The sequence below is a fragment of the Pseudophryne corroboree genome, chromosome 8 (assembly GCF_028390025.1).
Source record: "Pseudophryne corroboree isolate aPseCor3 chromosome 8, aPseCor3.hap2, whole genome shotgun sequence".
NCBI classification, from domain to species: domain Eukaryota; kingdom Metazoa; phylum Chordata; class Amphibia; order Anura; family Myobatrachidae; genus Pseudophryne; species Pseudophryne corroboree.
Genome location: NC_086451.1, coordinates 32,728,532 through 32,752,118, shown reverse-complemented (window position 1 = coordinate 32,752,118; position 23,587 = coordinate 32,728,532). Strand labels below are relative to the sequence as shown.

Sequence of the window (23,587 nt, the reverse complement as noted above, 5' to 3'; positions counted from 1 at the left end):
AGGTATTATTTGGAAAATAGGCACTTGAGAGGACTCGCTACCCATTTATTGAATAAAATATTTGTTACGGAGGTGGCGCTGTTGCAAGACACATCACTTTGAATTGCATTATAATTGTTCAGTGTGTCCTCCATTGTGGTCATCAACAGTTTCCAAGAGAAGAACCGCATTCTCTAAAGCAGAACGTAACATGGCAGGTGGAATAGCCAACACATGGCGTCTAATGGTGTCTTCCAGATCCGACACCTGGTTCTGCAAAAAGAAAATAAAGAGAAGCCACAGCCAAAAGTCACATGGCGTGAGGTCCGTGAGCGGGTTGGCCCATCAGCCTCTACATTCTGACATCTTGGCCACCTTGATCGCCAGACCTCACCCGATGCAACTTTTGGTTGTGAGTTTTTTTGCAAAAGTAACTGCTCCCTGTGTGTACCTTCTGCAGCAGAGCGGTGTATTGGGGTTGGTTACAATATCTGTTGGGAGTCTTCAGTGTTGTTCACATGTCTTTTATTTGTTTGTCATTTACAGTCCCACAGCAGCAGCTAGTACCCGGGCTTCTTACCTCTTCAACCGCCCTGTTACCTGTGGGGCCCATTTCCTCCCAGGCACCTCCTTCTGGGTCCGCTTCTGGTTTCCAGGTATGGTAATATACAGTACACCGATTCATTATAGATCTTGTGTACTATAACTGTACGGTGTTTGCCAGCTCTCAGTGTAGGCAGGTGACACGTCGTCTCTGGCACTCCTGTCTGCATGAGACACGTGGAGTGTCAGCGACGTTGCGTCTTCTTCCTAAATTACAAACCACTCGCTACATTGAGAGCACTGTGTATCATTCTCTTCCAGCCATACGCAGGCCTCCAGTATACGTACTCGCAGAACCCGGCAGCTGTCACCCAGTTGCAGCCTGTAGGACACATCTACCCAGCTCCTGTGCACCAGCCAGCTACCTATCCAGGTACAAAGTTTTTTTTTTAATTATTATTATGTACAAGGGGGAGATGAACCAAGCCTTGGAGAGAGTTAAAGTGTTGAAGTTGTGCAACGCTTCCAAACAGCTCTTAACTGTCATTTATCCAGCACAGTCTTTGAAATGACAGATACCAGCTGATGGGTTGATTTTGGGCAACTTATCCCCCAAACCACTCTCCAAGGCTTGATACACCTCCCCCCAAATCTTTAGATTTTCCAGCTAGAAACGACAATAGTGAATCACTTATGAGCGTGTGTTTCCTGGAGGTATGTCCTCATGCATATTCCTGTCTTATTTGTGGAATATGTGAAAGTCTCCTTTCTTTACTTGTGCAAATATGACTTACTATATAGTATTAGGATGTGTGTTTGCCTTTTAAGCCTCAGGCGATGTCACCTCTTTCCTGATGACGGAAGCCCGGCAGCACAGCACCGAGATCCGCATGGCCATCGGCAAAGTCATTGACAAAATTGACACCCTGGCGGCTAAAGTATGTACCCCCACCCCCAGTCTTTCCTTTTATCAGTGGTGCAAGTAGAAATATTTTCTTGGTGGTACTGAGTGCCGAAAAATGGGCGTGGCCACACGCTGTGAGGGGGCGTGGTCACATGCTGCTAGTGGGTGTGGCTACATGACACTAGCGGCGTGGCCACACGACAGCCCATTTTTGGGGGGAATCTGGAGGCAAGGCTAAAAATATATAGCAATGCCTCCAGTATAATAGAAATATATAGTGATACCTCCAGTATAATAGAAATAGAACAAGAAAAAGATAAAAGGCAGCTGTGCAATTACCCAGGGCCGGCTCGAGCGTTTTCAGCGCCCCGGGCGGGCAATAGGGGTGTGGCTTCATACAGGGGGCGTGGTCAGTTACGCCCCCTGTACAGTAGTAGCGCCGCTGAAATGATTTGCGGTGCGCGCTGACGTCATCGCGCACCGCACAGTAAAGATCCTCTCCACGAAGGGAAACTAGACGCTACGCGTCTAGTTCCCTTCACGGCGGGGGGCAGCGGGCGGTGGGGGGCACACGGCACAGCAGCAGCGAATCTTGCCATGGTGCGGCGGCCTCCGGATGGCGCCAGCGCCCTCCGGAAGGCGGCGCCCCGGGCAAATATCCTGCTTGCCCGTGGCAAGATCCACTACTGGGACTACCCTTAAGAATTTGGCAGTGGGTATGCAGTACCACCTGCCACACACTTTGCCATTACCACAATTATAATGTGCCACAAAGCAACAAGACCATGGTGCTTTGCAGCATGAAGGCTCCTCCCACTTTGTCAGGGTTACAGGGAATGTGACAGTGGCTGTATTTTCCTGTTATAATGGAGGCATTACTATATATTGTTATTATACTGGAGGTATCACTATATTTCTATTATACTGGAGGTATCACTATATTTCGCCTCTAACCATCTGACACGACCTCTGTCCGGGCAGGTGGACAGTCTGCCGAAGGAGCACACGGCTGGGGCATCACTTCTGCTCCCCGGGATCTCGTCCATCACCATGGAGAGTGCGATGATCATGAATAATATCCAGCGCATCATTCAGGTCAGGCTTTTCATAGAATACATAATGCACAATAATATATCCGCTTTGACATTGCTTCCTGACGTTCTAAGGAATCCTGATCTGACGCCTTATGTGAAAATTGTATTGACGCAGAAGGGACCTAGATGAGCAGCACGGATGGTGTAGTGGTTAGCATTACTGCCTCACAGCACTGAGGTCATGGGTTCGATTCCCACCATGGCCCTAACGGTGTGGAGTTTGTATGTTCTCCCTGTGCTTGCGTCGGTTTCCTCCCACAATCCAAAATTATACTGGTAGGTTAATTGGCTCCCTACAAATGTGTGTGCGTGTGGTAAGGAATATACGGGGTCATTCTGAGTTGATCGCTAGCTGCCGTTGTTCGCAGCACAGCGATCAGGCTAAAAATTGGCATTTCTGCGCATGCGTACGCGCGACGTACGGGTACAAAGGCCTTTGTGGTTTTGCACAGGTTCTAGCAAAGTTTTCATTCGCACTGGCAGCCGCAAGAAGATTGACAGGAAAGGGGCGTTTCTGGGTGTCAGCTGACCATTTTCAGGGAGTGCTTAGAAAAACGCAGGAGTGCCAGGGAAAATGCAGGCGTGGCTGGCCGAACGCGGTCAAAAGCCAACCCACCAACGTTAGAATCAACGCACACGAAGAGTAAGTTCAGGGCCGGTCTTGTTCTGCACAAAATGTTTTTGCAGGCGCTCTGCTGCACAGGCGTTCGCAAAGCGAAAATACACTCCCCGGTGGGCGGCGACAATGCGTTTGCACGGCTGCTAAAAACTGCTAGCGAGCGATCAACTCGGAATGACCACCATAGATTGTAAGCTCCACTGGGTCAGGGACTGATGTGAATGGCCAAAAACTCTCTGTAAAGCGCTGCGGAATGTGTGTGCGCTATATAAATGACTGGTAATAATAAATAATAAGGGGAATACACCTTTTTAATAATTAAAATAAGTAAATAAAAGTTAATAGAAATGTTATTTTGTTAGTATGGTTTGTAGCCTGGTGCTAGATTTTCTTTGATAAAGTGAATGCATTGGATGGGGGACTTATCGTGACCATTGTCACCTAGTTGCCGGCATGTGGTATCAGATAGGGCTTGAATCCTGAGAGCAAACACCTGCAGAAAAAGTAAAACCAAATGGCGTTCGAAGTGGGGAAGGGGCGTGGCCGGTCAATCTCAAGACTGCCTCTTACTGTCTGCTACCTAGAGCAGTGCTTCCCAAACTCGATCCGCAAGGCACCCTAACAGTCCAGCTTTTCATGATGTTCTTGCGAAAGCCTGGTCAGTTTGGGTATGCCATCCGTGCATGGATATATTCAAAAACTGGACTGTTATGGAGCCTCGGGACTGAGGTGGGAAGCACTGACCTCGAGTATCCACACTAAACAATATAACTCCCCAGAGAGACAGATCTTGGATCTTCTAAATTAAAACTTGCAAATTAGTATATTTACCCTGGTACATTTGCTTATGACCCTACTAATTAGGCAATACTCATTAAAAGCCAATCTTTTTGCCCTGAACAGGAAAACGAGAGGCTGAAGCAGGAAGTTCTGGACAAGAGCAGCCGGATAGAGGAACAAAACGGGAAGATCGGGGAACTTATTAATCGCAACCAAAGGTAGACCAGGCATGGCTCGGCGCCCCCTAGTGCCTACAGGATAAATACTTGTATTGACTCGTTTAGTGGCTTAAAGGGGTACTCCACCTTCAGGTAAATCTGTTGTCCAGGCTGGTTTGCTTATTTTCGCCGTCCTTGGATATGACAACAGATAACCTCAGGTCTGCGTGCTTCGTGCAGAAGACGTACCTTCGGCCAGCGGCAAAGCCTGAGTCTAAAGGTGGAGTCCCCCTTTAAATAGTCCTATTTACTTGTACAAACATTTATTTCCTGACAGCGACATAGAATGACATTGCCTTCTGTTGGGGATTACTCATTGCTACCTTGTCATAGTGTGTAAGATGTCCGTCTACGGGCAGGTACGTCGAGCAGAGTAACATGTTAATGGAGCAGCGGAACGACTCTCTGAATGCTTCCACCGACAACACGCAAGCCAGGATGCTACACGCCATGCAGGAGAAGGTACGTCGCCACTTGGCGATCAAAGCGGATGCAGAGTCAGGCCTCTGTCCCATTAGTAATGTTGCCCATACAATCAGGAAGATGTGTCCATATCTGCCGTGCTGCAAAGCCGATGTGATATACACACAAGCCGATGGTCCCACCGATATAGCGCTCGTCAGCTGTACAAACAATATGTTGGTAAGTGTATACCCAACTTAACAGTCCAGGCTTCATGGATGTCCATGCTTTACACAGATGGTACTGCATAATCGAACTGACTGAGGTACAAATTAACTCCCTTGTGCTTAAACATGGATATCCTTACAACCTGGATTGTTAAGGTGCCTTGAGGACAGAATGGGGCAGATGTATTAACCTGGAGAAGGCATAAGGAAGTGATAAAGCAGTGATAAGTGCAAGGTGATAAAGGCACCAGCCAATCAGATCCTAACTGTTAATTTGCATATTGGAGCTGATTGGCTGGTGCGTTTATCACCTTGCACATATCACTGGTTTATCACTTCCTTATGCCTTCTCCAGGTTAATACATCTGCCCCAGAGTTCGGGAACCACTGCATTAACCAAAAAGGCAACTGAATTAGGGGTCTATTCATGAAGCAGTGAAATGAGTGAAGTGAGCCAGTGGAGAAGTTGCCCATGGCAACCAATCAGCTGCTCTGTATGATTTTATAGTATGCAAATTATAAATGTTACTTCAGTGCTGATTGGTTCTTCTCCACTGGCTCACTTCTCCACAGTTTTCACTGCTTCATGAATAGATTCCTTAGTGGCTTGTGTCAGCATCAGTATGTTTCCGTGTCGGACTGAATACACGCTGGTAATGGTGTCATCACTCTAAAACTATTTCTTATTACTTATGGGAATTTCTGCTTTGCTCGGTCATGTACACAGCTAATCACATGTAATTCACGTGTTCCGTGCAGTTGGTGTGTTACTACCGTTTTCCGTCTTGCCGGCCTATGATAATCTGTGCTACAGTCACGCCCTCCCCCGCCATTAAAGAGGATAGTTGTCTCGACCATCAATCTTCTCTCCCATTGGTCATACTAAGGGGCACATTTAACAACAAGTGATATTCTCGTTAACACTCGTTGCTAATCTTCAATGGTGCTCACAGCCAATCGGCTCCTAACTGTCATGTGTTTGAAAAATGTCAGGAGCTGATTGGTTGGAGCACCATTAACATTCGTGATAGCAAGAATATCGCTCATTGTTAAATCTGACCGTAAAGGTGGGTACACAGTGATAGATATATCTGCCGATCAATTGATCGGCAGATATATCTATGGACGGATCGGGCAGTGTGTTGAGCATACACACTGGCCGATCCGTCGGGGACTGACGTCATGAACTGGGCGGGCGTGTACACACGCCCGCCCAGTTCAGCTGTCAATCACCACCAGCTGCCGCAGCGTACACACACAGCGATGCGCCAATATATTAGCCGTCGGCTGTGCTGCGGGGCCGACGCGATATGTCTGTGAACGACAGAGTTCAGACATATCGCCTGTACACACTGGCCGACGGACCCGTGATATATCGGCCGTACAATAGAACAGCCGATATATCGCCCAGTGTGTACCCACCTTAAGTATGATGTCATGGCTGCTTCCTCTGGTCCAGATTGACCTGTGCATTGGCAAATCACAAAGCCATAAGCCGTGCCCTGGTTTCTGGGGCAGACTGAGCGTTCAGGCCCATGTTTTCCATACTGACCTGTTCTACCCCGATCGCCCTTCACTACAAGTACAGACCTATCATTGCTGGCGACCATTAGTGAGCCCCACGTGACGGAACACAGGTAGAGTCCCGCTGTTCATTCAGCAATCTCTTGTCTCTCCCTTGCGTTCTGATTTGCTGGCTTGTTCTCACTGTCGCTGCTTTCTCTTTCCTAGCATGCTTTGCACATGGATCTGGGCAGGTACCAGGTGAGGTCTTTGAGGGCCTCTCTCTCTCTCTCTCTCTCTCTCTCTACTTATTTTTCTTATGTTACACATTTTACAAAGATTTCTGAGCTGCTATAACATACATATTGCATATATGATCAGCAAAACCAAAAGAGGGAAGGGTCTCCCCTCCGTAATCCCATTCACTGAGACAGTGTATTTAGTAGTCTGCATAGAATCTTCTATACATCTAAAAGCATGCTACGTTCCGTTCTCTCTCCCTCTGCGTGGCCACATCGGAACCACGTTTGTGTTTTGTTGAATTTTTTCTTCTTTTTAATACTTCATACATAGTGCCCAAGACACAATGTGATATTAGGCTTTAAAGCCCCTTTAAATGCCCTTTTAATTTAGTTCCATCAGTAGCCATAGATACAGGTAGAATCACTGGGTTAATGCCAGAGCTGGCCATACAATTGCTGGTTCCCCTTCACAGGTAAAGGTGGCGGAGGAGCTGGCGGCTGCGACCGGCCAGGTGTCGCGGCTGCAGCTGGAGATCACCGATTATCAGAAGAGGCAGATGGATCTCCAGACGCAGCTGGTAGCGGCACAACAGGAAGCAGAGAAGTTTCGCACGGAACTCGGCTCTCTGCAGGCGCAGCTGATAGGTGAGTGCACGCTCCACTCCTGGCAAAGTATTGAGAACCTGCCAGGCCGGTACACCTTATGCTCCAACTATCATCCCTGTTCCTCAGAAGTAAAAGAAACATCGGAGCAGACCAGGGCACGTGCCAAAACGGAGAAGGACAGCCGGCGTAGCCTGGAACTCAGGCTGGTGGCTCTGGAAGAAGAGATCTCCGACTTGAAGGTGGAGAAGGAGAATTTGGAAAAGGTGACTGACCTCGTCCTGCTTCTTCCATTGGGTGCTGGGCTTCATTAAAATTTGATGGAAGCCTAGTGGCATTGTAGAACGTGCTTCTGGGGTCTGTGGTTCCTATAGCATAATGGTTCAGAAAAGCAGAATGCTCTATGGTTTGAATGCAACAGGTGGCCATGTGGTTTCTCCTCAAGAAGTACCAACTTCCCTCCCCATTTAGAAGAACCTAAGAGGCTCTATGTCCAAGACCTCACGGTTCTGGAAATGGTCATCCTGTTGGTAACAGGGTTGCCCTAGGGTCATGTTTGAGTACACTGCTCATTGTGATGTGTCAATAAAACTGATATGATGGCTGCCATGACTTTGCCAATCACCATTATTGATGCATCGTGCTAACCAGTGTATTCATTCATACTGGGTCATCCAGAAATGTGAGAGTTGTGTTTGTTTCTACACTAACCCCACCGTTTGGCCGCAGAGCCTAGTGGAGCGAAAGAGGAAGGCGCAACAGGAGAGGCAACGGGCAGAGGAGGAGCGGGAAGAGCTACGTAGAACCTTCCAAGAGGAGACTGAGAACCTGAGGCAGCTCCTGAAGAAGACCCGCGAGCAGGCGGCCACGGAGCAGGTCCGTAGGAAGTACTGTGATTACTGGGCGGCTGCATGTTCCCCAATATTCCTACATGGGACACTCCTGCTGCGATGATCGTGGGAGCAACCTAATTATCATGGGGGGAGACCAAGGTGGGAAAAGGATGCGGCTGGGTGATATTGGGATGTTAGTGGATAGATCGGGGTGTTGTAAAGATGGGTTTGGGGCGTGGACGGGTGTATTCTGGATTCTTTAGGAACCCATTAGCACCTGACTGTGAAACCTTGTTCGTTCTGAGAAGAGATGGCGTGTAGAATTCCAGGTCTGGTCTTGTACTGTCGATGCTGAGCAGATTGCAGGACCTGCTTCTGTTTGGTTGATGACCTTACATCCACCAATGGAATCATGCACAGACATTGGCCCATACGTATTTAACCTTAACAAGAGATAAAGTGCAGACGGATAAAGTACCAGCCAATCGGCTCCTAGCTGCCATGTGTTTGAAAAATGACAGTTCGGAGCTGATTGGCTGGCCCTTTATCACTCTTTTTCTCTATCGTCCTAAGTGGATGCTGGGGTTCCTGAAAGGACCATGGGGAATAGCGGCTCCGCAGGAGACAGGGCACAAAAAAGTAAAGCTTTACTAGGTCAGGTGGTGTGCACTGGCTCCTCCCCCTATGACCCTCCTCCAGACTCCAGTTAGATTTTGTGCCCGAACGAGAAGGGTGCAATCTAGGTGGCTCTCCTAAAGAGCTGCTTAGAGAAAGTTTAGTTTAGGTTTTTTTCTTTACAGTGAGTCCTGCTGGCAACAGGATCACTGCAACGTGGGACTTAGGGGGAAAGTAGTAAACTCACCTGCATGCAGAGTGGATTTGCTGCTTGGCTACTGGACACCATTAGCTCCAGAGGGATCGAACACAGGCCCAGCCGTGGAGTCCGGTCCCGGAGCCGCGCCGCCGACCCCCTTGCAGATGCTGAAGCGTGAAGAGGTCCGGAAACCGGCGGCTGAAGACTCCTCAGTCTTCATAAGGTAGCGCACAGCACTGCAGCTGTGCGCCATTTTCCTCTCAGCACACTTCACTGGGCAGTCACTGAGGGTGCAGAGCGCTGGGGGGGGGCGCTCTGAGAGGCAAATATAAACCTTATACAAGGCTAAAAATACCTCACATATAGCCCATAGGGGCTATATGGAGATATTTAACCCCTGCCTGACTGGAAAAATAGCGGGAGAAGAACCCGCCGAAAAAGGGGCGGGGCCTATCTCCTCAGCACACGGCGCCATTTTCTGTCACAGCTCCGCTGGTCAGAACGGCTCCCAGGTCTCTCCCCTGCACTGCACTACAGAAACAGGGTAAAACAGAGAGGGGGGGCACATTAATGGCTATATATATATATATATTAAAGCAGCTATAAGGGAGCACTTAATATAAGGATATCCCTTGTATATATAGCGCTTTGTGGTGTGTGCTGGCAGACTCTCCCTCTGTCTCCCCAAAAGGGCTAGTGGGTCCTGTCTTCATTAGAGCATTCCCTGTGAGTTTGCGGTGTGTGTCGGTACGTGGTGTCGACATGTATGAGGACGATATTGGTGTGGAGGCGGAGCAATTGCCAAATATGCAGATGTCACCCCCCAGGGGGTCGACACCAGAATGGATGCCTTTATTTGTGGAATTACGTGATGGTTTATCTTCCCTTAAACAGTCAGTTGAGGACATGAGGCGGCCGGACAATCAATTAATGCCTGTCCAGGCGCCTCAAACACCGTCAGGGGCTGTAAAACGCCCTTTGCCTCAGTCGGTCGACACAGACCCAGACACGGGCACTGATTCCAGTGATGACGGTAGAAATTCAAACGTATTTTCCAGTAGGGCCACACGTTATATGATTTTGGCAATGAAGGAGACGTTACATTTAGCTGATACTACAGATACCGTAAAACAGGGTATTATGTATGGTGTGAAAAAACTACAAACAGTTTTTCCTGAATCAGAAGAATTAAATGACGTGTGTGATGAAGCGTGGGTTGCTCCTGATAAAAAGTTGATAATTTCAAAAAAGTTATTGGCATTATACCCTTTCCCGCCAGAGGTTAGGGCGCGCTGGGAAACACCCCCTAAGGTGGACAAGGCGCTCACACGCTTATCCAAACAAGTGGCGTTACCCTCTCCTGAGACGGCCGCACTTAAGGATCCATCAGATAGAAAGATGGAAGTTATTCAAAAGAATATATACACACATGCAGGTGTTATACTACGACCAGCTATAGCAACTGCCTGGATGTGCAGTGCTGGAGTAGTTTGGTCAGAATCCCTGATTGAAAATATTGATACCCTAGATAGGGACAATGTTTTACTGTCGTTAGAACAAATAAAGGATGCATTTATCTATATGCGTGATGCACAGAGGGATATTTGCACACTGGCATCTCGGGTGAGTGCTATGTCCATTTCAGCCAGAAGAGCCTTATGGACACGACAGTGGACAGGCGATGCGGATTCAAAACGTCACATGGAGGTTTTGCCGTATAAAGGGGAGGAGTTATTTGGAGTTGGTCTATCAGACTTGGTGGCCACGGCTACTGCCGGGAAATCCACTTTTTTACCTCAAGTCACTCCCCAACAGAGAAAGGCACCGACCTTTCAACCGCAGCCTTTTCGCTCCTACAAAAATAAGAGAGCAAAGGGCTTGTCGTACCTGCCACGAGGCAGAGGAAGAGGGAAGAGACACCAACAGGCAGCTCCTTCCCAGGAACAGAAGCCCTCCCCGGCTCCTGCAAAAACCTCAGCATGACGCTGGGGCCTCTCAAGCGGACTCGGGGACAGTGGGGGGCCGTCTCAAAAATTACAGCGCGCAGTGGGCTCACTCGCAGGTAGACCCCTGGATCCTGCAGATAATATCTCAGGGGTACAGGTTGGAATTAGAGACGGATCCTCCTCATCGTTTCCTGAAGTCTGCCTTACCAACCGTCTCTTCCGAAAGGGAGAGGGTGTTGGAAGCCATTCACAAGCTGTACGCTCAGCAGGTGATAGTCAAAGTACCCCTATTACAACAAGGAAAGGGGTATTATTCCACTCTATTTGTGGTACCGAAGCCGGATGGCTCGGTAAGGCCTATTCTAAATCTGAAGTCCTTGAACCTCTACATAAAAAAGTTCAAGTTCAAGATGGAGTCACTCAGAGCAGTGATAGCGAACCTGGAAGAAGGGGACTTTATGGTATCCTTGGACATCAAGGATGCGTATCTACACGTTCCGATTTACCCCGCACACCAGGGGTACCTCAGGTTCATTGTTCAAAACTGTCACTATCAGTTTCAGACGCTGCCGTTCGGATTGTCCACGGCGCCTCGGGTCTTTACCAAGGTAATGGCCGAGATGATGATTCTTCTTCGAAGAAAAGGCGTATTAGTTATCCCATACTTGGACGATCTCCTAATAAGGGCAAGGTCCAGAGAACAGCTGGAGACAGCTTTAGCACTATCTCAAGAGGTGCTAAGACAACACGGGTGGATTCTGAATATTCCAAAATCCCATTTAATCCCGACAACTCGTCTGCTGTTCCTAGGAATGATTCTGGACACGGTTCAGAAAAAGGTTTTCCTTCCAGAGGAAAAAGCCAAGGAGTTATCCGATCTGGTCAGGAACCTCCTAAAACCAGGAAAAGTGTCAGTACATCAATGCACAAGAGTCCTGGGAAAAATGGTGGCTTCTTACGAAGCAATTCCATTCGGCAGATTCCATGCAAGAATATTCCAAAGGGATCTGTTGGACAAATGGTCAGGGTCGCATCTGCAGATGCACCTGCGAATAACCCTGTCACCAAAGACAAGGGTGTCACTTCTGTGGTGGTTGCAGAAGGCTCACCTATTAGAAGGCCGCAGATTCGGCATTCAGGATTGGATCCTGGTGACCACGGACGCCAGCCTGAGAGGCTGGGGAGCAGTCACACAAGGAAGAAACTTCCAGGGAGTATGGACGAGTCTGGAAAAGTCTCTTCACATAAACATTCTGGAACTAAGAGCAATCTACAATGCTCTAAGCCAGGCGGAACTTCTCCTGCAAGGAAAGCCGGTGTTGATTCAGTCGGACAACATCACGGCGGTCGCCCATGTAAACAGGCAGGGCGGCACAAGAAGCAGGAGTGCAATGGCAGAAGCTGCCAAGATTCTTCGCTGGGCGGAGAATCACGTGATAGCACTGTCAGCAGTGTTCATCCCGGGCGTGGACAACTGGGAAGCAGACTTCCTCAGCAGACACGATCTTCATCCGGGAGAGTGGGGTCTACATCCAGAAGTCTTCAACATGTTAATAGACCGTTGGGAAAGACCAATTGTAGACATGATGGCGTCTCGCCTCAACAAGAAACTGGACAAATATTGCGCCAGGTCAAGAGATCCACAGGCAATAGCTGTGGACGCACTGGTAACTCCTTGGGTGTACCAGTCAGTGTATGTGTTTCCTCCTCTGCCGCTCATACCAAAGGTATTGAAGATCATACGGCAAAGAAGAGTAAGAACAATACTAGTGGTTCCGGATTGGCCGAGAAGGACTTGGTATCCGGAACTTCAAGAGATGCTCACGGACGAACCGTGGCCTCTACCTCTGAGAAGGGACCTGCTACAGCAGGGTCCCTGTCTTTTTCAAGACTTACCGCGGCTGCGTTTGACGGCATGGCGGTTGAACGCCAGATCCTAAAAGGGAAAGGCATTCCAGAAGAAGTCATTCCTACCTTGATTAAGGCACGGAAGGAAGTCACCGTGAAACATTATCACCGCATTTGGCGAAAATATGTAGCGTGGTGCGAGGATCGGAGGGTTCCGACGGAGGAATTCCAACTGGGTCGTTTCCTACATTTCCTGCAATCAGGATTATCTATGGGTCTCAAATTGGGATCCATTAAGGTTCAAATTTCGGCCCTGTCAATATTCTTCCAAAAAGAATTGGCCTCTGTCCCTGAGGTCCAGACTTTTGTCAAGGGAGTACTGCATATACAGCCTCCTGTGGTGCCTCCGGTGGCACCGTGGGATCTAAATGTAGTTTTAGATTTCCTCAAATCCCATTGGTTTGAACCATTGAAAAAGGTGGATTTGAAATATCTCACATTGAAAGTGACTATGTTACTAGCCCTGGCCTCTGCCAGGAGAGTATCTGAATTGGCGGCTTTATCTTATAAAAGTCCTTATCTAATCTTCCATTCGGATAGGGCAGAACTGCGGACTCGTCCGCATTTTCTCCCTAAAGTGGTATCAGCATTTCATCTGAACCAACCTATTGTGGTGCCTGCGGCCACTAGCGACTTGGAGGACTCCAAGTTGTTGGACGTTGTCAGAGCCTTAAAAATATACATTGCAAGGACGGCTGGAGTCAGAAAATCTGACTCGCTGTTTATATTGTATGCACCCAACAAGTTGGGCGCACCTGCTTCTAAGCAGTCGATTGCTCGTTGGATTTGTAACACAATTCAACTTGCACATTCTGTGGCAGGCCTGCCACAGCCTAAAACTGTAAAAGCCCACTCCACAAGGAAGGTGGGCTCATCTTGGGCGGCTGCCCGAGGGGTCTCGGCATTACAACTCTGCCGAGCAGCTACGTGGTCGGGGGAGAACACGTTTGTAAAATTTTACAAATTTGATACCCTGGCAAAGGAGGACCTGGAGTTCTCTCATTCGGTGCTGCAGAGTCATCCGCACTCTCCCGCCCGTTTGGGAGCTTTGGTATAATCCCCATGGTCCTTTCAGGAACCCCAGCATCCACTTAGGACGATAGAGAAAATAAGAATTTACTTACCGATAATTCTATTTCTCGGAGTCCGTAGTGGATGCTGGGCGCCCATCCCAAGTGCGGATTATCTGCAATACTTGTACATAGTTATTGTTAACTAATTCGGGTTATTGTTAAGGAGCCATCTTTAAGAGGCCCTTTCTGTTGTCATACTGTTAACTGGGTTTAGATCACAAGTTGTACGGTGTGATTGGTGTGGCTGGTATGAGTCTTACCCGGGATTCAAAATGCCTCCCTTATTGTGTATGCTCGTCCGGGCACAGTACCTAACTGGAGTCTGGAGGAGGGTCATAGGGGGAGGAGCCAGTGCACACCACCTGACCTAGTAAAGCTTTACTTTTTTGTGCCCTGTCTCCTGCGGAGCCGCTATTCCCCATGGTCCTTTCAGGAACCCCAGCATCCACTACGGACTCCGAGAAATAGAATTATCGGTAAGTAAATTCTTATTATCTGTCTCCACTTTATCTCTTGCTAAGGCTTAATACATTTGGGCCCTAGGTTACTTATAAAACCTGGTTTGATTTTATTAGTTATAATGAGGATCAAATTAGGTGGGTACAACTCCAGAGGTGTTGGTTGGCGAGCAGCTCATTCCCCGTGGAAGTAATACTTTATTATGAAGGGGGATTGGATTCCACATTACTGTTTAAGTTTTCTATAGTCTGGGTTTGTTTTATTTATTTGTTTTTAAATCGTAACATTTTATTGAAGAGTCACAAGAACATTGAGTACGGTGCTTAGTCACATGGTATATAGCAGATGCAGCAATCATGGATGAGTACACAGTTTACCCCCATACACTGAAAATGGGGAGGGCGAGCAGAAGCCAGATAGGGACACGGGTACAAGAATAGAGAGAGGTAGGGGAAATGAGAAGGTGATCATCAGGCCAAGAACCTTTATAGTCCGCTTTACTGTCGCTGACTCCTACCATGCTGTATAATACAATAACCAATCAGATGCCTGCTCCAGCTGTCTGCTCAGTGCGAGTCTTACTGAAGGTTCTTTTGACGCGCTAACGCGTTTTACATTTATCGCTGTGTCTGTGGCACCATAGTTATGTTGAGACATAGGAAATCGGAGCATCCAAGTCTGAAAGCCGCGGCATTGCTATGTGTGGGGACTGATCATAATGTATTTAGGCTAGTAGGTACCTCTATGAATCTGAATGGTTGCTGCTGGTTACGGCAAATCAAAGCTTAGAACCTATGGTTATTAAAAAAATGTTTTTTTTTTCTTTTTTGTCCCCTTGTGCAGTTGTCATCGTGCCGGAGCCGCGATGAGCAGATGTCCGAGCTCCAGGAACAGGCGGCGCAGCTTCAGCCGCTTAAAGAGAAGGTACGTCCTACAGCGAGAGAGATTCTAATAACCAAGGGGGATATGGGTAGGAGTACAAAGAGCAGTTGCCCCTATTTTCCCGTGATTACCTCTTTCTCTAGAATTGTACCCCAAAGTATTCTCCGCGTGTTCCTTTATGCTGTTGGAATCCAAACATGTATTTTATTTCATTTTCGATTTATGTCACCAGAAGGGTCTAAAAGTGTCCCTTTTTAATTTGCTGTAGTTGTACCATGTCATTTTAAGATTGATTTGCAGAACTGACTGTAACAGATGGTTGCGCGCTGCTGCACTTCCGCACGTGATTACAGCGTGCAGAGCAGTGTGCGGAGAAAAGGGGCTATAGAAGGATCCCAGGGATGATGTGGGGGGGCTCAGTGGGTTTATTATCACATTGTTATTATTATAGTTCATTCTGTGCCCTTTTGCAGTGTTCCCACCTGCAGAGCCTGGTCACTTCTCTCACGCAGCAGCTGACCGATGTCTGTGCCAGGGAGAAAGAGCGAAGTTCTGCACAAGACCAAAGCCAGGAGGTGAGCGCCTCACTACAGCCATCGGGGTTCCCCTGTTAACATGATCCACAACAGCCTATTAGATTTTAGCTGTTATTGTTCTAGCACAGTAACTTAGAAGCTAACATCTGATTGGTCGCTACATATTTGTAATTTTAAATAAGTCCCATTGTTTGTTTGATTTGGGAAAAATTTTATTTGTATTGTAATGGATCCCATAGTTCTTATTGACTGCAGTGCGCGTTCCTCGGATTAAATGTGTTTTTTTGTTTTTTTTTGTTTTCGAAACTCCTACAAACTGCGCTCTCGTCTGATGTCATTTGGGGAATGGCGATGAGCAGAATCTTTCCCAGCTCCAGGAACAGGCAGCCCAGCTCCAGCCTCTGAGACAGAAAGTGAGTCGTTCTCCTGTACTGTCCACGGCATATTTGTGTTTGTTTTTTTTAATCATATGTTATTTTGTTTTTGTTTTTTGTCCCCGCCCAGTGCGCACAGCTTCAGGCGCAGGTCCTCTCTCTTGAGGAACAGCTTCGAGAAGCTCATGCAAAAGAGGGAGGCGGAATTCCAGCCACGGACCTTGCAGAGGAGGTGAGGTTCTTATGTGATCGTGGCGACACCTAGTGGTGGCATTGAGCCAGTGCATTGCACTGCTGCTCTCTTTATCTGGTCGGAGAGACACCTTTTGTTGAGCGCCAGTTTCCTCTCTCCCTGTATTGGGTCAGTTTTGTGAATTGTTTTCATTTGCAGGTAAATAAGTTCAGAGCAGAGTATATATTACAGTCACACAGGCAGACTCTGTCTCTCAGCTGTCAGGACATGCTGGGAGGTGTAGTGCTGCAACCGCTAACCCAAGCCCTGGTTTATAGAATTGCTCGGATAGCAGTGGCAAACGCAGGATTTCTAAAGGGGGGTTTCCAAATGCAATCCACAATCTCCCACTCTGCAGAACATGGAATACAGCATTAATATTTAACACTATAGATGGTCTATAGTATAGGCTGTATCAAACATATTTACATAATATAAATAAGTGGCCAGGAAAAGGTTAAATATACTATAATAAATAAATATACAAATATAATAGAACCAGTACTGCACTTTCTAAGCACACATTCTCCCACATCATGGTAAGACACCTGTCTCTTCCTGGTAGCTACTCTTTGGTCCAGGTCACTGATTGAGGACTCACATCCACACACACCACAATTTTGTAGAAGCTGCTACCACTGGGCACTTGCAGCAACTATGTTCTGTCCCTTAAACTGAATGATGTGGTGCAGCTCTAGTAATCATATTATATACCATTGCTATTGTTGTCATAATTTGAGCCACTTGCCAAGAGAAGGGGGGTTTCTGGGCAACCGGAAACCCCCCCTGTGTTTGCCTATGGATAGCCTTGCAGTATAGTGAGTAGCAGTAAGAGGACTGTGCACAATGTTCTATATACTGTAATTGTATATAACGCTTCGGGCGAGACGCAGGTTACTATTCCCAACGTAGTGCACCGGATGGTAAATGAACCATAAGTTAATGAGAATGTAAAAAAAAAAAAGAAAACTTGTGGCCCCCATTGTCATGTGACCTTTTGAACCTGTTGACCTTTTACCTTTCAAACTACTGACTGTCTAACTAGACACTGTCTATCCATTGACTGGAACCCATATTGCTAATGTACTTCTTAGTTCTTGCACCGGAATAGAATTTATACAGTTTCCGAGTCCTAGATGGCGCCGGAGTGTCTCACTACAGGGTTATACAGGCCCATAATTGGTTCCAGTATTTGCTGGACACAGATGGACGGCCATTTTAATATATAAAATGTGTGTCCTAATGAGGTTATTGCAGGTTATATCGTGTTTGTGTCCTTTATTAGGCTTATTAGTGATCCCTCAGTTTCCATGAAGTGGGAAAACCTTAAAAAGCCCTTGAAATGTACCTGACACCTTTGTAGCTGAGGCGTCCATTTTGTGCCATGAGCCAATACGCTCCCTATTAATCAGCCAGGACCCAGTGACATCACCAAGGCACTGCCTGAACTGCATTTATTGGGTCCTGGCTTGCGCTCACGAGTCGCGGCTTCCCCGTGATCTTATTGGCTGCTCTCTCATCTCATGCTTATAAGCTCGGCACAGAAAGTGCGCCTCAGCTGTGACTAAGAGGTGCCTCCACCTCAATATGAAAATGTTGTGTCTCGCCCCCAGGTGAAGAAAATCATGAATGGGGTGTTTCAGTCCCTGAGGAAGGAGTTTGATCTGGAGGAATCGTACAGCGGGCGAGTGGTTCTGGGCGGCATCATGAGCACAATAAAGGTAAACCGCACCTCTGAAGAGAAAACTCTGGATATCGTCACCATCTCCTGTCTGTGGGTCGGTGTCTCAAGCTGTAAGATCTATGTATAGCCCTTATCTCCTCTCCGGTACTCTGGCATGGGTGACTGGTTCCTCTTGTGTAAATATGGTGGATTAGTTTGTTGAGTCAGGGTCCAGTCAGGTTTCCGTTAATCCTATTTGTTAAGTGGGCCTGCCAGACAGGAGAGTGTTCTGTGTTGGTATTGGCTGCTGAGGTACAGCTAACAGTCACCTATACTTAATGGAGGCAGACATTTTGTAGAAAACTGCCTATCCGCTCGCTAGGAAGCACTGTCCTTGCTGAGGCAATTTATGGGCGGTGGATTTCTCTGTGATTTGTCCATTAAATTGATAGGCTATGTCCTTCGTGATGTCAAAGGCCCCTAGTGAGTGGATAGGTTGCATTCTCGGTAATGTCATTGAATCCTAGTTATGGGATAGGCTCCATTCTCAGTTGTGTAACTGGAATCTAATGAATGGATTGGCTCCTTTCTCATAGCGTCCCTGGCTCCTAGCGACTGGATAGGCTGCATTCCCAGTGATGTCAATGGATCCTAGCAACTGGATAGGATGCATTCCCAGTGATGTCACTGGCTCCTAGCGACTGGATAGGCTACATTCCCAGTGATGTCAATGGATCCTAGCGACTGGATAGGACGCATTCCCAGTGATGTCACTGGCTCCTAGCGGGTGGATAGGCTGCGTTCAGTGACGTCACTTCCTCCCAGTAAATGGTTAGACTGCATTTGCAGTGATGTCACTGGTTCCTAGTGAATAGATGGGCTGTGCTCTCATGATTACAGGTTCAGTGCACAAAATGGCTGCCTCCACTGTGAAATTGCCACTTAACTCAACCTCCTCTCCTTTCTACTGACTTGTTTTCTTTGACGTGGCTAAGTATATGGTGTGGTCTCTTCTCAGGCAACTACACTACAGTTACTGAACAAACCACAGGAGGAAGAGCCTGCGGGAAGCAGCAGTGATGAGGAAGAGGAGGATGATGATGACAAAGAAGTTCCTGTTCCTCTTGGACCCAAGTCTGATTTGGCAAATCCTAGTTTAAACAATGCCAACTTAGTAAACCATGAAGAAAAAGAGGAAAATATTAATATTGCTGCGCAGGAGACGTCTGATGTTGCGGAGGAGAAGCATGAAGAAGTTAATGGGCATACTGAGGCAGAAAGCCAGCCCGGAAATGAGGAAACGCCAGCTGCATCCACCAAGCTGGCTGAGCCTGAAGAAACCGTACATGTGAAGGTCATACAAGAGGATTTAGATGCACCATCTGCTCTCGTCCACATGATCTCTAGCGATACGCCGGAGTCCAGCACGTATGTCGAGGAGAAGAGTTACCCAGAGAAATGCGAGACAACTGTGCATAATGAATGGCAGCCGCTAACAAATGAAACCTTCTGCAAGACCAGGGAAGCTCATGAAGACCTCACGCTACAGGAAGACTCGCCTGTAGCCAAAGAAGTCCCAACCCTGCTGGCAGCTAATGACTTAGAGGACGAAAAGCCAGAAGCCCCACCACCGTTAGGGAGCGACGATGACATGAACAGCCCCCTTCCTCTAAAGAAAGAGATCTCCGCCCCCAGCTCGGCCGGAATACGTGCACCACGGAAAGAGAGTCCGGTCAGTGCTGCCAAGTCCCACCAGGAGAAGAAGACCACCAATTTCAGGTTAGGTGGCAGCCAATGGCATCTGTCCATAAGGGATGTGAGGGAGGGTTTGGTGAAGCCTCCTTAAGAGGGTCTAGATGGGGCTGAATCTGCGCAGTATCTGTAGATATCACCTGCACCCAATCTACTGTATCTCTTGTCTGCAGTCTGCAATAAAGTTATAGAGATGTACAACATAAACCTGTAAGAGATGGGTATGCTGGGAATATTGGTGGGATCACCCTTGTTTCAAGGGTCTCGTAGGCTTCTGTCCCACCAGATATAGCTACGTCCAACAAACGGCAAGGTCTAATAGGCAGATGTCCTGCCAATGAACATCACAGACAGTAACTCATTCACTAACTGCAGAAGAGATGTACTTGTTCCTAATGCGCCCATTTGTTCCCTGATAGCTTTCAAGGTGCACCCCCACTTCCCGTTCCCAGGAAAGGCCCCTCGAAATAATCGGCGTCAAGCTTTTCTTGTTTGTGCACTCGATGCTCTATATCCGGTTGATGGATCTACAGTGAAAAACATAGTCAATAGGTCGACTGGTAAAAGGTAGACTGTGCTTAAGGTCGACAGGTTCAAAGGTCAGCAGGTTCATATGGGTGACATGACAATGGGCGACACACGTATGGTCGACCACAAGTTGTTTTTTTTATTTTTTATAATTTACCATCCACGTGGTTATGATTGGGAATAGTGACCTGTGCCAAAGGATTCAGTACGTTTTACCGGCAGACTGGATGCCGGCTGCTAATATTCCGACAGCGGCATCCCACCCGCCAGAATGCCGGCAGCGGGGCGAGTGAAAAGAGTCCCCTTGTGGGCTTGGTCGCTGCACTCGCCACATGATCTATTCCCACTCTGTGGCTATATTCAATAAGAGTCGGGTCCATTCCGACATGCATTTGTCGGAATGGACCCGATAACCCCTATTCAAAAGAGCGGCCAAATCCAACTGTCTGATTTGGCCGTTCCCTGACCTGCTGACAGCAGCGGCAGAGGGAGCTGTCAGCGGCGCCGGGGGTGAGGAGATGTCTGCGGCGGTGGGGGGAGCAGTGGAGATGGAGAGAACGGGGAGAGGAGGAGATGGGGGGAGCAGCGGTTGCAGCAGCGGAGGCTCACGGCGGCGTCCACCCGGCTCCAGCAAGCGGGACCTTGCTTGCTGGAGCCAGGAGGACGCTGCCGTTGGGTTCCTGCTCTCCCCGCTGCAGCGCTGCTCCCCTCCTGCTCTCAGATCACTCATCTCAATCAGACTTTTTTTAAAGTCAGATTGAGATTGTCGGAAACGGGGCTAAAACCTATCGGATTTGGCCCCGCTTCCGACAATGCACGCTGATCGGCGGCCGAAGCTTCCGATCAGCGTGCATTCCGACAAGTCGGGTTTCCCGACTTGTCGGAATAAATGGGGCAGTAATGAATAGGTCGGAACCCCTTTCCGACCTAAAACTGTCGGAAGCTGCCGTCTTCCCGACAAGATGGCAGCTTCTGACCGTTATTGAATATACCCCTGTGAGTGTTGTGGACGCCCATGTGTAGGAATAGCCCTGGTGTGCCAGGATTCTGGCTGGCGCCATTGTCGGCTGTTGAGATTCCGTGGTCGGTATCCTGACCGCTGGCAAATTAAATGCATCCCGTGCCAAGTGCAGTGATCCATCTTCCCCGAAGTGTGACGAGCGAAATGAGGGCACACGTTTCCACCTAATTTGGTTCAGCTATTGTGAAACATACAAAATGACACCCCAAAAAAAAACATTTGGGGTCGACCTATTTTTACTGTATATCTAGTGAGCCACACCCCGGGGCTGCTTTTCTGCATTTTATGTTTATTACCAATGTGACCACATAAATGTTTTGGGGTTTTTGTCTGCAAAAGTGCAACTGTAAGGTGCAAAACCTCTTTGAAACCTTCTGTGGTTAGAAAAGGCCGCAGGCCTAACATTCCGCCCCCCCCCTCCCCCTCCCCCATCTAATTGAAATAAAACCCCAAATAAAATATTTCTTTCATATGGGCGCATTGGTTTACTAATCTATACAAGGAGAAGAAAGCCCCCCCCCCCCCCTCCCAATCTAGCAACCTTCCCGTATTAAACCACAAACCCACACACTTACTCAGTAGAATCACTTGCGCTGCTTGCTTGCACTTGTGCGCAGCTGTAAATGAGCCTCGATGAGGTACAATAACATGGCCGCTTGGTGCCACAGATATAATAGGAGGGAATTGTGGTGTCCGTGCTCGCTGAACGCCTGTTGTTTTGCTTTCAGTCTTGACCAGCCCGAGGAAGAAGATTTGTTTAAAATTCCTTCTACAACTAAGCCGAAACACGAGGAGGAGGATGAGGAGGACGTAGTAAGTTTTTGTTTTTATTTGAACCCCCACCCAATAATTGTTGCACTCGTAATTGGGGGGAATCTATCTATCTGTCCTGTCCCATTTGGGACCTGTCCAACACAATGAGGAGCAATATCCAAGAACTAGTTTCCGGTCACATGGTGGAGTCGGCCATTTTGTTGACTGATCCAGTAGTCCTAGGAAAATGGTGACACGAATGAGATGTTTACAGTACGTGCCTCAGATGTCACTAGTTGACTACACAGGCGCTATCAGAGCATTGGTTTCACTTACAAATGTCCACTTTTTGCAACATTTAAGTTTTTAAGCATTTTTTAATAGACCTACTAAAACTACACACATCATCTATCCAGATACAGTAGTTATAATCCATTTTATCAGTCCCCGTCTGTCCCTTTCCTGCATGAGAGGGAACTAATTACTGTGACAGGGCCCATTAACAATTTGTGCAACCAGTAACGACGGCTCACGGTCTTTATCACCCATCTTTAGTGTCTGAAAGGACGCCCGCCCCCGACACCTTTATTTGGGGATGACAACGACGACGATGATCTCGACTGGTTGGGGTAACTCTCACAGATCTCCTTGGGATTTGGAGGTGGGGAACCTGACACAGACTGCACAGTCGCGACACCTCAAGTTCAGAAGAGCGATGGCACCAGAGAACCTGGACGACGGCAAATGGAAGAAAGACAAAGTCGTTTGTGTCTCCAGCTGATGTTACAGCCAGGAAAACTGTCCGTTGCTGTTCGGTTTGATTTTAAATGGCTCCAGGTTCTGTATAATTCCGCCATCTTTATTCAGGGCAGAGCGGAATCTTTAGCTGTGATGGGTATGGAAGGACCCACAATGCAATGCAGCGAGCAGGGCTTGACCCATAATGCATTGCTTCAGTGTTAATCGCCTCCATGCTGTGTTGTACAGAACGCCATATCCGTCCGTCTGTCCGTTGTTGGAATTAACATGTTACTAATTACATCCATATTAGGACGCTCTACTAATTTCTTCAAATACTCTATAGGAGCGGGAAGTACATTATGTTGAATAAATCAAGCAAGGCAATTCTGATCCTTTCCACATGTGACCAGGCCGTGTTTTCTGATGAAGGGGTTTCTTACCGCAGTACCAGTGTATGCAAGTGTAACGGAGTACGGGGGAGAGGTACATAACACTTTTGGTGGAGAAAACAATCCTTTTTACGACCATATTGAATACATCGTTCCACCAAATATGCCTCACTGTCTGCTCCGGCTGTATAGTCCTCTAGGGGGCGACACGCAGAAGATTACCTCAGGATGCAGTGTAGGACCTCTCGGCGGGTTTTATGGTGAATAGATTTGGTGCAGGGTCCATTTGAAATCGCAGAGTGGGTAAGATTATGCAGAATTTGGTCACAGTAACTTATTCTCAGGTCGGAAATTAGCTTTTAGCTGGACACACACTATAAGATTATCTGTCCGATTTTTCTGGTTAGAACGAAATTCTGGTAATGTCTGGGAGGAAATGACTATTAACCATTCGCGCTCAAACACTGGCAAACAGACAAAAGTGGACATTCAGACAAATTGGTTAAATCTGTTTGATTTAACCAATTTTTCTTTTTCATCCACTAGGGGTCACTGGAGTACTCTTGGGA

General features: G+C 47.7%; 2 protein-coding genes across 5 annotated transcripts in view; one reads left to right on the top strand and one right to left on the bottom strand.

Annotated features, from left to right (window-relative positions):
• The window catches only part of FKBP15 (FKBP prolyl isomerase family member 15), a 58,883-nt gene extending 35,857 nt beyond the window's left edge, over positions 1 to 23,026 (top strand). For 2 of the 3 annotated variants that reach the window (XM_063936188.1, XM_063936189.1), the window contains exons 14-31: positions 526 to 635; positions 844 to 955; positions 1,351 to 1,460; positions 2,408 to 2,521; positions 4,043 to 4,137; positions 4,497 to 4,599; positions 6,498 to 6,530; positions 6,985 to 7,156; positions 7,244 to 7,380; positions 7,844 to 7,990; positions 14,991 to 15,071; positions 15,503 to 15,604; positions 15,925 to 15,978; positions 16,070 to 16,171; positions 17,785 to 17,892; positions 18,853 to 19,613; positions 21,864 to 21,948; positions 22,444 to 23,026. In XM_063936188.1, the coding sequence (XP_063792258.1) occupies positions 526 to 635; positions 844 to 955; positions 1,351 to 1,460; positions 2,408 to 2,521; positions 4,043 to 4,137; positions 4,497 to 4,599; positions 6,498 to 6,530; positions 6,985 to 7,156; positions 7,244 to 7,380; positions 7,844 to 7,990; positions 14,991 to 15,071; positions 15,503 to 15,604; positions 15,925 to 15,978; positions 16,070 to 16,171; positions 17,785 to 17,892; positions 18,853 to 19,613; positions 21,864 to 21,948; positions 22,444 to 22,521 (2,504 nt within the window). In that variant the 3' untranslated portion in view covers positions 22,522 to 23,026. The remainder of the gene's footprint in view (positions 1 to 525; positions 636 to 843; positions 956 to 1,350; positions 1,461 to 2,407; positions 2,522 to 4,042; positions 4,138 to 4,496; positions 4,600 to 6,497; positions 6,531 to 6,984; positions 7,157 to 7,243; positions 7,381 to 7,843; positions 7,991 to 14,990; positions 15,072 to 15,502; positions 15,605 to 15,924; positions 15,979 to 16,069; positions 16,172 to 17,784; positions 17,893 to 18,852; positions 19,614 to 21,863; positions 21,949 to 22,443) is intronic. The other variant, XM_063936190.1, reaches the window with a different exon arrangement.
• LRSAM1 (leucine rich repeat and sterile alpha motif containing 1) overlaps positions 1 to 23,587 on the bottom strand; it is a 189,201-nt gene that overhangs the window by 22,717 nt on the left and 142,897 nt on the right. The window lies entirely within an intron of this gene.